The sequence below is a fragment of the Lachnellula hyalina genome (genome assembly GCF_007821495.1).
Source record: "Lachnellula hyalina strain CBS 185.66 chromosome Unknown contig00058, whole genome shotgun sequence".
NCBI lineage: Eukaryota > Fungi > Ascomycota > Leotiomycetes > Helotiales > Lachnaceae > Lachnellula > Lachnellula hyalina.
Window position 1 is genome coordinate 46,852 of NW_022157172.1, and position 14,022 is coordinate 60,873.

Here is a 14,022-nt window from a genome sequence, read left to right on the forward strand (position 1 = left end):
AGCATAAAAGGGTAAGCTCTCTATGCTGGAGATTCGTCATCCTATAATGTAAAGGAAGCCGAAGCTAAAGATAGGGCATTTTGAGAATAGTAGCGTTCTGAATAGAACAAAAATATGTACATAGACCTGAACTAAAGGTATGTGGACCACTCCGTCGGAATAGCACTCGAAAGCCATAACTAAACTTCTGGGACATTGACTTCATCCGCAGCGACTGATTCTTAGTCCACATGTTTTTGCATGGCGGGCTCCGGCCGCATCGGCACGATTAACAAAAGTCCAATCCCATAAAGGGTGACAACAATCACTTCGTAACAACTTTATGGTAAACACTATCCGAACTATACGAAGTGTCCGAGACTCGGATATGGAGTCTATTCAGGTCTCAGTCCAAAGTCCGGACTTGGCGCAATCCTCGAGCTGAGGAGTACTGGAACAGGATTGAAGGCAATCCTTCCATTTGCTTCTCGTGTCATACGAAGTACATAGCCTCTGATATTCTTTGTGGTTGGTATGCGCCGTACAGCCGTATGGCGCGGGAGCTTGGCAAGACGAAGGATCGAGATATTCCACGCTTATATACTCAGGAGTCAGGTGAGATGGTCAGCGAACCAGCTCTAATTCATCTTTAAACAATTTTACGTACTTCAGTTACTCGGGTTCTATGAAAATACACCTGCAAGCGCTTCATGGTACAGTAAGCAGCAAGGAGACAAACATAGCTTGCATTGAACCCGACAGTTTAGGGGCAAAGGAGGCTGGGCACTCGCACACAGTCGAGGGAACCGAATGCGGTGAGCGAATAAGGACGGCCATCTATCGAGCCAATCAAGTTCTGACTATCGTATGATTTAAGGATGCTATCCCTGAATCCGGAAAAACCGGGCTTTGAAATTTGGTGTGTCTTTTTTGTCCTTATAAGTAGTACGGCCTTATATTTTTTCAAAGTCTGACATTTTATGAAGACACTACGGTACTGTACCGTGGAACGTGCAAACCTTGTTCAATCCTTCTAGAATAAATAAATACTCCGTAATTACGGATATGCTCCATAATGAGTGTAACGTGGCGTAGTGTGCCCCCTTGGCTCTCCGGCTGCCTACTTCGTACCTCGTATAGTTCTGTAGGGTTTGTTCAATTGGCCATTTACATTGACAGACCCGCCCACACAACACCACGCACCTTGTAAATTTATTGGCATAGGGCTAATAAGCATAATATACGCGAATCGTGTACTAGCCCCTTTATAAATTTAACCACTTTCTCCCTCAAATGCTACAGTACCCAAATTTACCTGTAGGGGATTTATGTGAGTGATGTATGAAATAATGATACTAAAATGGGGCCCGATATTCTATTCCAAGCCATTCTTGGCAGTTTCGCAAATCTGCATCAAATACCCATCTAATATACCAAACTGGTAACAAATGTACGTATCCATTATCTTTCTGTAGTGTTTTGATTTCGTTTTAAGATAACGTAACATACACTTGTAGGATAGATTACGCACTGAAGTTCTAATTGGGAAGAAGTGAACGACCCTCAAGCTAGAATACGTGGGGGTGGGGGAGTGGCGGGGTGGTCAGGGGGCGCCAAGATCTCCTTGATCGTCTGATAAGGTTATGTTACTGGTAGGATTTAGCCCTACTGTGCGCATAGCCTTGTCCTTCACCTTAATTTAAGGTTCATTGGAGGCTTAACGGCTGGCGCAGGGGTTGCATGGTAGGTTCATGTCAATCGATGAAGAAAATCGAGCTACTCCGTACATATAAACACTTGGCGATCCTGAATTTTGAGTCAAATAATCCTCCTATAGTCCCAAGATAGGAGAACAGGACTAAAGAGTTTACGTTTGCCGGCAGTGTATAATATCTACCTAATTACCTAGGCTATGCAAAGATGTTATTTTAGCGACCTACCTTTTCCAAAGCATCATTGCATCATGATAACAGTAAAATATACGGAGGTACAGCGGTTAAGTATCGTTAAAATTCTAAATTAGTACTTTCACCCTCTATTCCTAATTGGGAACTCCTAATAAATACAGCCCCTGTAAGCACAGCCTCGATAGGCTTGGAGCTCTGTAAGCACTACCCTAAGAGGCTTAGAGGACGCCCCTAAACCCCACTTTTTTCTTTTTGAATTGTAATAATACTTAACCGCTGTACCTTCGTATGGTATTTTGACGGCATATGATTATCAATTAGGAGGTGCTCTATAAGACACCCTCTTTGAATTATTAGATTACCACAAGCTCCGGAACGATCAATATATGGCTCAAAAGTTATAATGACTAGGTTACGTGATTATCAGTTCTGGGGCCATCCTAGTTTGGGCCAATATATATTTGTCAGACGCTCAGAGCAGTCGGAAATAGATTTTTAAGTGATTAATGCTCAAAAACGAAGCAACGCCACGTCGATTAGCCTAGAATTTGAAACTCTACTAAACTACTACTCGCCTATTTAAGTCTGACAGCCCTACCTGAATTATACCCATAAATGTATACTCCGCGCCACTTAGAGAGCTTAGATCTAATCATTACAGGGTTCTAAAAGGTCTAAGCTAACTTTAAACTTGGTTTATTCTACGGTTTTAAGGATCCATAATAGGGTAAAAGACCCGACTAGTCAGATCTATAGGATTCTAGCAATCTACGCTAAGTAGTGGATTTATAGAGGGGCTGTCAGACTTAAAAATATGTTGAAATATAGACCCTCAGCCAAGCTTGAGACTAGAATGAGCAAAGTCTTGGCTCTGATCAGCCCTGTATTTGAAACGCCCGTATTTCATATCTTAGAGGCTTTACATCTATAGAATTATGCAATCCTACGTTATCTTGGAGAGATCCAGGCCCAAGGAGTGTACTAGAGGTCTCGTAACCGTTATCAACCATAAAAACCACCACCATACACCATGTAATAATGCTAATCCCCGGTGATCATATTCTGGCCTGGGCCTGTACATTTAAATCTTTGTAAATAATTCCCATTTATTGTGCTGTACGAGTCAAAGACTATGTAACACATCTGGGTCCTCTCTGCCCAAGCTAGATACCTAATCCTCAGATAGTTAAGTCTTTGTAGATATGGGCGCGCTATTAGATCCTGTTCCTTCCTTGGCATAGGATTCTCTATGATTGCTGAAGTTAGTTTGCCTTGGCTTAGGATTTTGACGTGGTGTGATTCAACCTAGTAAGTGTCCTGGTCTTGACATTAACTTCAGGCTATGTAATATTATTGCATGTATATATATCAGTATCCTCAAAGCTATGATTGAAACCATATCAAATATCACCAACTTTTCATTACTATAAACAAAAATGGGGCTTCTTCTTACTTCCGTAGGAAGTGTATTGTTTCTTGCATTCACCCAAGGAACTTTTGCTCAGTCGGGTCCTGGAGTTGTCAGCCTTCCCGCTATTCCCACTTCCCAATGTGATGGCAAGGCTGGAGCTGGTGCAGCTACATTCAGCACTTCTTGGCCCAAGGAAACAGGGACTCAGATCAACATATACAGTGATGGGGATAAAGGCTATGCTAGCCAGAAGGGAGCGGAATGGAAAATCTGTAGGTTCTTTTGTATTACCTCCTATAAATATTCTTAACTAATTCTACCTAGGGTCCGATACGACAGGTGTAAATTTCACCAAAATTGCGGTCCCTGGAGCTGGTTCATCGAGTAGTGATCAAACATCAGCCTTGCAGAAGCTACTTAGCATTAACTCGGATGGACACTCAACCACTTTTAATATTAGCAGTGACCCTTGTAAGCTTATTATCAAACGTTAACTTGACTGCAAAAACACTAATCCTACCATTTTCAAGCTCTTTTCGATAGACAGATTCTACTTTTAGTCACACCCCCTGGGTCCACCAAAAAGAGGGAGAATCAAAAATTGAGAGCGAGAGCTGGATCTTTCGATTTGACCGCCACGGCGACATGGCCATGTGCTTCTGCGCCAGGAGCCCCAACAACATTGTCTCTCGACGCAGCCTCAGATGCAGTCGCCACTGCTTGCAAAGGGAATCAAATAGTCAACAATGCAGACTCATGGAAGCAATATGGTGTAAGCACACCCAATACATATACCTAGTAATGCTTTTGCTAACGAAAAGTTTGCAGGTCGACGCTTACCTGACTTCACTTATTGCCAAGGAGACAAACGCACCTGGTCACCCCAAACTCGGCGTCGGCGGCATCGGTAACCTTCCCAGTCCAGATCTGGATATCGGAGCTGCAATCAAGAACGATGCCGCAGAACCAAATGCTTGCCTTATCAGCGCTAGTGAGTAGCAATATACATGCCCAAAGGATAAACCAATAACACTTTGGCAGAATGCGATTATATCTCCTGCGATTCAGTCCGTGGATCAACTCCAGGTAAGATGATTGATAACATTGGTATTATCCTAGTAAATTGAAAGCTAATAATAGATAGTGGACAAGAGTGATCCCGCACGCATGCTTGCCTATAATGCTTATGCGGCTCTCAATAACTTACTGAACGATTTCTGGACCGCGATTAAGTTTGCAAATGTGGAGGAATTGAATAATCAAGACCAATTTGTGAAGACATTCTTCACAGGTACTCCACCGGCGGTCACATGGAAGGAGATTGTCGGCGCAACCAATCCTGGCCTTTATTTCCTTGCTGGCCTCCTTGGGTTTATCAAGTCGGTAGTAAGTTTATCCTCAAGTTCAAACTTCGTCTATTCTAACAAATCTACAGGCCGTTCCTGCAGCTGTAATTGGATTGATACCTGTTCTTTTGGGCGAAATAAGCGCATCCGATACCGCCAGTCACCATGTCCCAACTTTTGAAGAGAAATGGGAAAAGTGAGTCGTTCTAAAATTCTGGTATTTTGATATATACTGACCCTGCTGGTAGATCCGCTGATTTGGGTACTGCAATCCAAAGTTATGTTACAAACATGACGTCAGCTGTCGAAGGATTGCACAAGGGTGTGATTGACAATGTTTATGGCCCTACCTACTTGAACATGTCTGTCGGTGGTGCTATGTTGGGTAACTTCAAGACTGATGAGCCGGGTTACTCCTCTAAGATTATTGAACAAGTCTCAGCCTTGTTCTATATGAAAGCCATCGAGTAAGTGATCCATCCTAGATTGAAATATTGATGCTAATGTGATGAAACTAGTTGGGTTATGAAGCAGAACAGTGTTTTCATTATCTGGATGCCTTATGGAGTACCTACCGTTGTCCTTGATGGCCCGGGAGGCTCGAATAATCAAAAGACAGTTCATAATTGGACTAGCTTTTCACAAGCAGATTGTGAAAAGGATCTGCAAGGAGGTGATGATGGAAAAGTTTTTACAGTTTGCGACGCTGGTTCCGACACAAAAGGGATGGCCAGGATTTTTCAGGTATTTCAAAGCGTCAAAAGTGTGAAATTCAGCAAAAGTTAACCAATACCAGATTAGTAAAAGTAAGTCCAATTCTTACACATCGGCGGTCGAAGGCTGGGACTCGAAATTTGAAATTCCGGGTGGTTGGGTATTCGATCTACCTACAGTTATGGTAAGTTTACGTCTCAAGGAGAAAGTCTAAGAATGTTTCACTTATACAAAGACAATAGCGAGGGGCAGTAAACTCGTGGCAAACCGGGGGGTTTAATTACAACATGGATAATATTCCCAAGGACGATCTATCAGGGTTGGTGCAGGAATTCAACTCTTCTCCGGATAGTCCAGGTGTATGGACCATCCCAGTTTGTAGTCCAGCTAGTTATTATGGCGGGAAACCTCCATATGCTTGGTCTTCGACTTCCAATCAACTGGGACCTTTCCTAGATGCAACTAAAGACACTAAAGTTATCGGGGCGCGCGGCTTTTTCGACTGCTGGCAGGGATTACAATATAAAAATGCGACAACTGGTGAAAAGCCAGATTGGTTTGGAGGGGTAAGTCATCATCTTCTATGTTGTCTGAACAGATACTAATCATACAATAGTCTTTTGCCGACAGCGGTTTACCAGCCAATCTCAAGACAGTAGTGTCACCATAAAAGACGGCCGGGTGTAAAAGGTCTCACGAGTTTCATTGAACGCGATCCATTGTTGGCCTTGGAGTTGGCGCTTTGTAGCATGTAACAAAGTCCAACGTGCATATATTCTTTCTGGTCCCTGTTCTATTAGATACATTTTGGGATTCTTTGACTCTTGTTAGATTTTACATAGATCTTAAGACATTACGATTTATTTGTCAAATTTGAGTTTACACTGCTGTCATTAGTTTGAGAACCACTTCTGCAACTATAGCAGAACACAGACTAGATCTTCGAAGACCTTGCGATCTCTGTTCACTTATTGATCATACCTTAGTTTGCATAAGTCTGCCTACACTACTGGTATTTCCTAATATCCTACCTACTCACTGAAGACCGCCCCCCCCCCCCAAATGTTTTTTCGATTTTTCAATGAACGATTATCTCCATATTCAGAACCCAGACCTCATTGTCCCCTTTTCGGATGCTATTCCGGTGACTCCAGCACTAGGAGTGACCAAAGTCGCCCCCATTACTGACACATCATGTGCGATTACCTATTTAATAGCTTGTAAAACAATGGAAAATCAAGGGAAATCTCTGTATCGATCTTCATTCTTTGTGAGTGACCTTTGTAAGATGTAGATCCTGCTCTTTCAGTAACTGCGCAACCCCCATTTACACCCCAACCATCCCCCTTTTCTCGAGCCGATCACGTGGACGACCCCTGAACATCCTCGCTTATCTTGAGATAAATTAATTTTATATGAAATCGATATCGCCATGACTGGAATAGGATATAGATAGTGGGAAGATAATGTGGCTCATATAGCCTTTATATTTACCCAAACAAAGGTTCCACTCGCCACATATGAAGAATACCATCTTAAAGCCAAGATCCCCCCCAATGCCCATATCCTCATCTTCAACCACTGTTTATACTCAAAATTGCATCTTCCAAATACAAATCCCACGACTATATATAATCTACGAAGAACCATAACAATGTATCTTCATTTCCTCACAGCCGCACTCCTCCCCCTTATCGTCTCCATATCAGCCGCCCCACCATCCCCAGTCACCCCGGAGGACGCAACCTCGACTTCGCTCTCCGCGGCCGTACCAACAACTAGTATCAGCCCCGACGGAATTCCTTGCCCGGGCATAGACTGCTTCATTTACCTCGTGGGCACTATTTCGCCATGGAACGCTGATTATAGGGCAGATTCGCTGTGGGATCCTAGGTGAGCTTTCTCCACACTCCGTATTACGTGCCTTTTTCCTTTCATCGTCTTGTATGCTGAAATGGACGGGAAGCGAGGTAATTAATAAATGAATTATGGATTGCTGATTTGTGTTTTTGTGTGGAATAGTGAGGGAGTTTGTGGGTATTGCAAGACGTTGTGCGAATGGGATGGGACTGGGTCAACTTGCTCGACCTGAGAGTTAATGACTAAAACGATGCTGGAGTGTGGGGAGGAGGGAATGCTGGAGTTTGAATAGGGAAGTTCGGGTTATGAACAGATTTTAGATTGATTGGGTGGCCTGGCTGGGACTTTGAATCATTATCGGAGATGGTGAGAAGACAACAGCAGCGCTCATGGCTTATTAGTTCGGCATGCAGCTTAAGGATGACAATGATACCGGATCTTGCGATTAAACTTATAGCATACTCTGATCCCGTTGCAAATTTTTTTGCAAATAAATGGTAAGATCGTATGATACTATTTTCCTTTCTGTTCGAGAAATTCCGCGCGCCGGCTCGTTCGTCTACGGCACCGGGATTCTGGAGGTCGATGATGCTGGCTACTCTTCGCCTCATCTTCTAGGCTATTAAGTTCGGAGAGAGGAAATACCTGAGTCACAGGGTTAGCAATTGGCACACAGAAAAGAAAGGATATCACCAGCAGTTTCGAGTGATCGAAGCTATCAAGACATGAATAGAGCGAAACAGGAGACCAAAGATAATTCTTGGAAACACTTGCCAACGATGTCTGTTGAGAAATTCAACAGAGACATATTTTTCTCAGATGTCCACGAAAGTTTCAAAGGGAAGCTGAAACAAATGTAAAAATATACTGAAAGAGGACAATGTAACATAATACTTCCCAAAGACAGGTCTCTAACACCAAGGTCCTCGAGTTTCAAAATCGATGAAGAGGGAGAAGCTACTCAAAGGTGTTGGGATAATGGAACGGCCGAAGACAGGTGAAGATATAAGAGTTCCAATCGTCCCTCAACTGGAAGAAATCCCCACCAGTTCAACACCCCCAAACATCATATCTAACAAGAAAAAACATCTCTAAACACCATCCCAGCGACCGCAATACTCTCAATCAACAATCCCATCCCAATCATGAAGCTCTCTCTCACCCCGTTCTTTTGTTCCGGGATGCCTACACTGAACACCGTCACCTTGATGACCACAGTCACACTTGCAATCACAGCTACTGTTGTCCCCGAAATCCCTAGAAGAATTGTCAGCCACAAAGCTCTAGACGTCTGGCGCGTTCATATGGACCTACCGCAAGAAGACTGGTGCCCCAGAGTAGAGTGTTCGAATGCGGGGAGTTGCCAAAGTTTTGGATGCTTCAACGGCTGCAACCCGGACAACAAACGCTGCAACGCCCAGCATTATTTGTAGGCTAGAACACGAATGAAGTGGGATCGTCGATGAACGCGCGTTGGGGTGATGAAGCGTCAGACTTTTGTTTTGTACGCTGACGAGTGAGATTGTTTTGCGATGCTTTCACTGTTGGGTTGCGCACTGCCGGACGGCGGCATGTTGTCTTCTAAAAGAGTTTCATCCATGGAGAATTTTGGGAAACTCATATGCTACAGTGTTGTCTTACTGTGAGGCGTTTGTTGACTTGAATTCGCGACTAACAAGACACGCTGTTGACATCCATCCCCTTGCTGCAATTCCCTCATAGCTCTCAGAACTTTGCCAAAAATTGAATGAGAAATCTTAGCGATACTTAAAGCTATTCCAAATCAATTCTTCCTATATTGTTATACATGCGCGCGCGTGAAGTACAAATAATGAGATGGCTTACAGCTTAATCTATAATCAATTGCAAGCTCAACTCGGACAACTTGACTTTTGTAGTCTCTAGGTAAGAGTAAGAAAAAACACGATCGGTAACTAGGTACACATCTTGGACTTGTCGGAACTTTCCTTGACTAGGTACCTTGTACTTGATAGACTCTCTCGTCAACTTTCCAGAAATCCATTCTCGAAACCAGCTTCTCACTACCATGACAAGGCCCTTCCAACTGGGAAGTTCCTAGTGCCTAATAGCCTCATTGTATCGATGGATGTGGAGATCTTTATCGCGATGGGACCTTTCACCCAAAAACTGGCAGGAATATAGATCTAAATGACATTCCTTTCATATCTTATCGTACTGCTCGAATCGCCTTTTTGACTTCGTTGTACTGAACTGATGGAGTCTCTTTCAAAGCTTTACAAGTTTCGGGTGAAGAGGTATCGCCTAACGTAGGCCCACCCCGCCCTAACGCTTACGCTTACACTGGCGGCTCGCGCTGTTGGACATTTTCGAGTGTCCGCCCAGGCTAGGCCAGTGTATCTTTCGAAGGATTTCATGCGTGTCGGCGGCGCGTCTTCTTCTACCAGGGCACCTCTTACTAGGAGGAGTCAATATAACCATGACTCTGTCCACTCCTCAATCGGAAGTAAACGTTGCTTCTCGAACACCTCGACGCCAACTCAACATTCCTTCACTCACCCGAAAACCACCATGAGGGTTCTCGAGATTCTGACCTGCTCCGCCATCGTATTCGAGATATCTGCTGCTACCTTTAGAGCACCGGTACACGTCGCGAAGAGAGCTATAGACACGAGAAAGCAGAGATTGAAACAACCAAAGCAAGAGTCCGCCAAGAGTTCTGGAAAGACACCCAAGAAGTCTAGAGGGTTCCAGTGTCAAGATGCGCAAAAATGCGGACCGCTGAGTCGATATGGAGCTGGTCAACATTACATGAACGTTGTTAAATATAGCAAACCCTCGCTATTTGATGTCGGTGAAGTTAGCAACGAGACGCCTGTCTGGGTAAGAAGCCCTTTAATCTCTTCGGTGGAGTAATCCAATGGCGTCTAGGATATCGATGAAATAGCGTACATCACAACTCTATCCATAGGCACACCTCCCCAGTCCTTCAATGCCCTCATTTCCATCTCAAGCAGCGATCTCACCGTCCCCTCATCGACTTGCGACTACCGCTGCGGCTACTACAGCACATACAAGGAGGCGCTCTCCTCCACACATATCCACCACGCTAAACGATTCACAGCCGAGTATCTTAGAGGCACAGCTTCTGACCGACTTTCCGAAGATACACTACAACTTGGAGGCATAAACATCACACATCAACAGTTTGGGGCAGCAGATGATATCGCAAGATGGCCGTTTCCTCCATTTTGGAATTGGGACGATCCGAATTGGGACGGGATATTAGGGCTTGCACCTTCGAATCATCATTCGCAGTTAGGACTCCTAAACCCGCTGCAGAATATGAAGGAGCAGAAGCTCTTGGATAGGAACAGATTCTCGTTGAAGCTACCGAGAGGAGAGAACGACCACGGAGAAATACTGTTTGGGGATGTGAACAAGGACCTATTCGTTGGAAAGCTGAGAAGCCTACCAGTGGTTAGTGATTCAGTCCTATATCCGAGGTTGAAGGGAAGCTGGGCTGTTCCAGCTACATCCATTAGCATCGGGGAAGGGAAGGCGTCTTTAAAAGGCTATGTTGCGACCTTGGAGTCTGACTTCCCAGCCATTGGTCTGCCAGAGGATTATACCATATTATTGTGGAAATACCTGGGGATGGAGCGCAAAGAGGGAGAGCCTCCATCGATCGATTGTGGCCGGAGAGCAGAGTTAGAGAACTTGACTATCACGCTTGGAAAGCATGACTTCACGATTAGTCCTTGGGAGTACACGATGGAAGTCGACTCTGAGGTTTGGGAAGGGAAGCGTTGCATAACGGCCCTGATTCCAATGCCGGAATTTGCAACGAATTACATTGCTTTGGGTACTCCATTCTTGAAGCGCTTCTATAGCGTTTTCGATTTGGATGCGCAGACTGTGAACTGTAAGATAATGCCTTTTAGACTTCCCATCTAAAATATGCTAACAAGATCCTCAGTCGCCGAATTGGCACCAGAAAAGGACAGCCACAATGATCAGTACCTATTGAATCTAGGAGAGTCATAGCGTGGAACTGGAAATGAGGAAAGCTATTCCATCAGAGCGCTGCTTGCAAACTGTTCCCTTATTCCCAATGCCCCTCCTGTGAAGATTCTCGCGTTGAACCCCCATTATCATGTAACCAGACAATCCCTATTCCTTTTCGTCACATCGCATATTTCCCATTTAGAAGAGCATAGACCTTGGACCGGACGACTCGATGGGGACACCTCATCAAAGGGTTGCCTCTTTTGAGGGGATGGATCCTATTTGTTGGGATCTGTTGTCCCGATTCGGGATGCAATCGGAAGGGTTGCTCAAATGTGGGGATCTAGATCCTTTCATCCCGGTACTTTTGTTGCTTTTTTGTTGCTTTTTTGTTGCTTATTTTCATGTCGGCCTCCGACCCTACCCCGTCCATACAGGAGCTCTGGAATACTGCCAGCCTTCTGTCCCTATTTTTTTGGAGCTACCCATTCTTTGAGCTACAACTTCATCTGCACGAAGGCCGTTGGATTACCCACTTACCCGCGTTATGTCAGAAACCCTAAAGTCAAATAAATCGCAGCTAAAGGACACAGCACGACATCCGGAAGAAGCCGTCCAACAACCATCAGCAACCCTGGCCGGGAGAGTTGTCTAGCCCCGGTATGTGCGGAAGCCGCCCCTACCCTAGACCTGCATATACTTATGATGACCAATCACAAATAGAACGCCTGATAGACTCCCCACATCTCTAGACTTCTATGCCACATCTACCACTGCGTAGCTTTTTTTGGAGTACCTTACATATTCCCTTTTTATATACCGGATGTGACACCCCATTTCTGCACCTCAATGAAGAGGAATGAGTCCTTACGGCTACGCATAGCAGAAGCAGAGTGCACATACGACGAATACGGATAGGTTCCCGATTGCAAGCAGCAAGCCGAAGCACACCACGAGGCCCTCTCCGAGTTGTACTCCAAATATTGACACAAATTTCCCCGAACACAAAAAACTGATAATGCCAAGTGCGAAATCGAGTTTTAACTCCTCAGCTGCTACAACATCGGTTGGTTGATTGCACAAAAGCCTCGATTGATGGCACAACAGCACGATGCCTTCTCCACCGTTACCAAATGACTCTGCCATATCAGTAGCCACGACCTCCCAAAACACATCCTCTTCCGCTACAGCAGGTCCTAAATCCAATTCTCCCAAGTCTAATTATCCAAGCAACTCCCCCACAACAATACCTTATAATCAACTTACGCCCGAAGAACAAGCTGCACAAGACATCGAGAACGTTGCCGCAGTACAACAAGCGCAAGATGAAATCGACATTGACTCGAGTTCCGACGGCCGTTCCGTCTCTGGCGAATCGGGCTACGAGACAGACTCCCTACAATCGGCAAGTACCTCTCTCGGAAGCTCCGTCAGGAACTACGCCTGGGAAAACGGCCGGAGATACCATAGATTTCGCGAAGGCGTATACAACTTTCCCAATGACGACAGTGAGCAGGATCGGGAGGATATGAAGCATGCTATGATGGTGAACCTATGCCAAAAACTTCACTTTGCGCCTATTGGGCCGGATCCGCAGAATATCTTAGACATGGGCACCGGAACTGGAATATGGGCTATTGAGAGTAAGTCTTTGGTTTTTAAGTGGCTTATGGGAACAGAGGTTGATATGTGTTGATAGTGGGAGACCAGTATCCTGGTGCGAGGGTCCTGGGCATGGATTTAAGTCCCATTCAACCCGAATGGGTTCCACCCAATGTGCAATTTGTGGTTGATGATGTGGAGAGTCCATGTAAGCCAGACTCCCATTCAAAAGAATTACATTTTCTACGTGAGCTTCGGGCTGAGAGCTATGCCAGGAGCCAATGATTCGTGTTCCGCAGTATACTGGATCACGGCTCCTGAGATTACTGCTGAGCTCCTAAGATCTAGACCGATTCGGCTTTCTACCATACTGATTCGTCGGCAGGGTTGAGGCCCGTGGATTATTTTGATTATGTACACGCACGACATACAGTAATGGCTATCAAAGACTGGCCCAAACTTATGAGACGTGTCTTTGAGTACAATAACCCTCGATATGCCCAGAAATTTCAACTGATGGGTAGAACATAGACATCTTAAACCAGGAGGTTGGTTCGAGCTCCAAGAAATCCACCACTACCCCTACTGCCACGATGGGTCTATGCCACCCACATACAAAGTCACCGAATTCTGGACCAACATCATCGAAGCGCTCGCGCGCCTCGGCGTAAACTTCAACGCCACACTCCTGCTCGCAGACATGATGCGCGAAGCGGGCTTCACCAACGTCACGACGCGCATCTTCCACGTCCCCATCGGCACATGGGCCCGAAACAAAGTCCTGAAAATGGTCGGCTTGTATTGGCGCACCATCTTGGTTGATGGGCTGCAGCCCATTTCGCTGGGGCCCATGACGAGGGGGTTAGGGTGGAGCAGGGAGCAGGTTGAGGTTTGGCTTGTGGAGGTCCGGAAGGCGTATATGGACGGGTCAGTGCATAGTCATATGCCCTTGCATATTATATGTGGACAGAAACCTGAATAGATGGGCAATGTATACGGATACGTTACCAACGGTGTACCTAAGAAATAGGTAGTTGGATGGTGGAGCTCGGTGAAGCTTCTACGATGGACGTGTGCGGTAATATTGTCTTCCAGTCTATCTGGGAAGGGGGTTTCAATGTTTTGCATCTTGAGCGAGCTTAGATGGGGATAGTTGATTACAACTGAGCAATTTATATGGCCAATAGATAGATATCTACATCTATAATTAGAATTG

At 45.1% G+C, this 14,022-nt stretch overlaps 1 protein-coding gene across 1 annotated transcript; it reads left to right on the top strand.

Moving 5' to 3' along the window:
• Positions 1-12,315: 12,315 nt before the first annotated feature.
• tdiE_5 (putative methyltransferase) lies at positions 12,316-13,788 on the top strand (the record flags this gene model as incomplete). The annotated part of the gene is made up of 2 exons (XM_031150007.1): positions 12,316-12,847; positions 13,352-13,788. 2 exons carry the CDS (start codon positions 12,316-12,318, stop codon positions 13,786-13,788), a joined length of 969 nt encoding a protein of 322 aa, XP_031005723.1.
• Between the last annotated feature and the right edge of the window lie 234 nt (positions 13,789-14,022).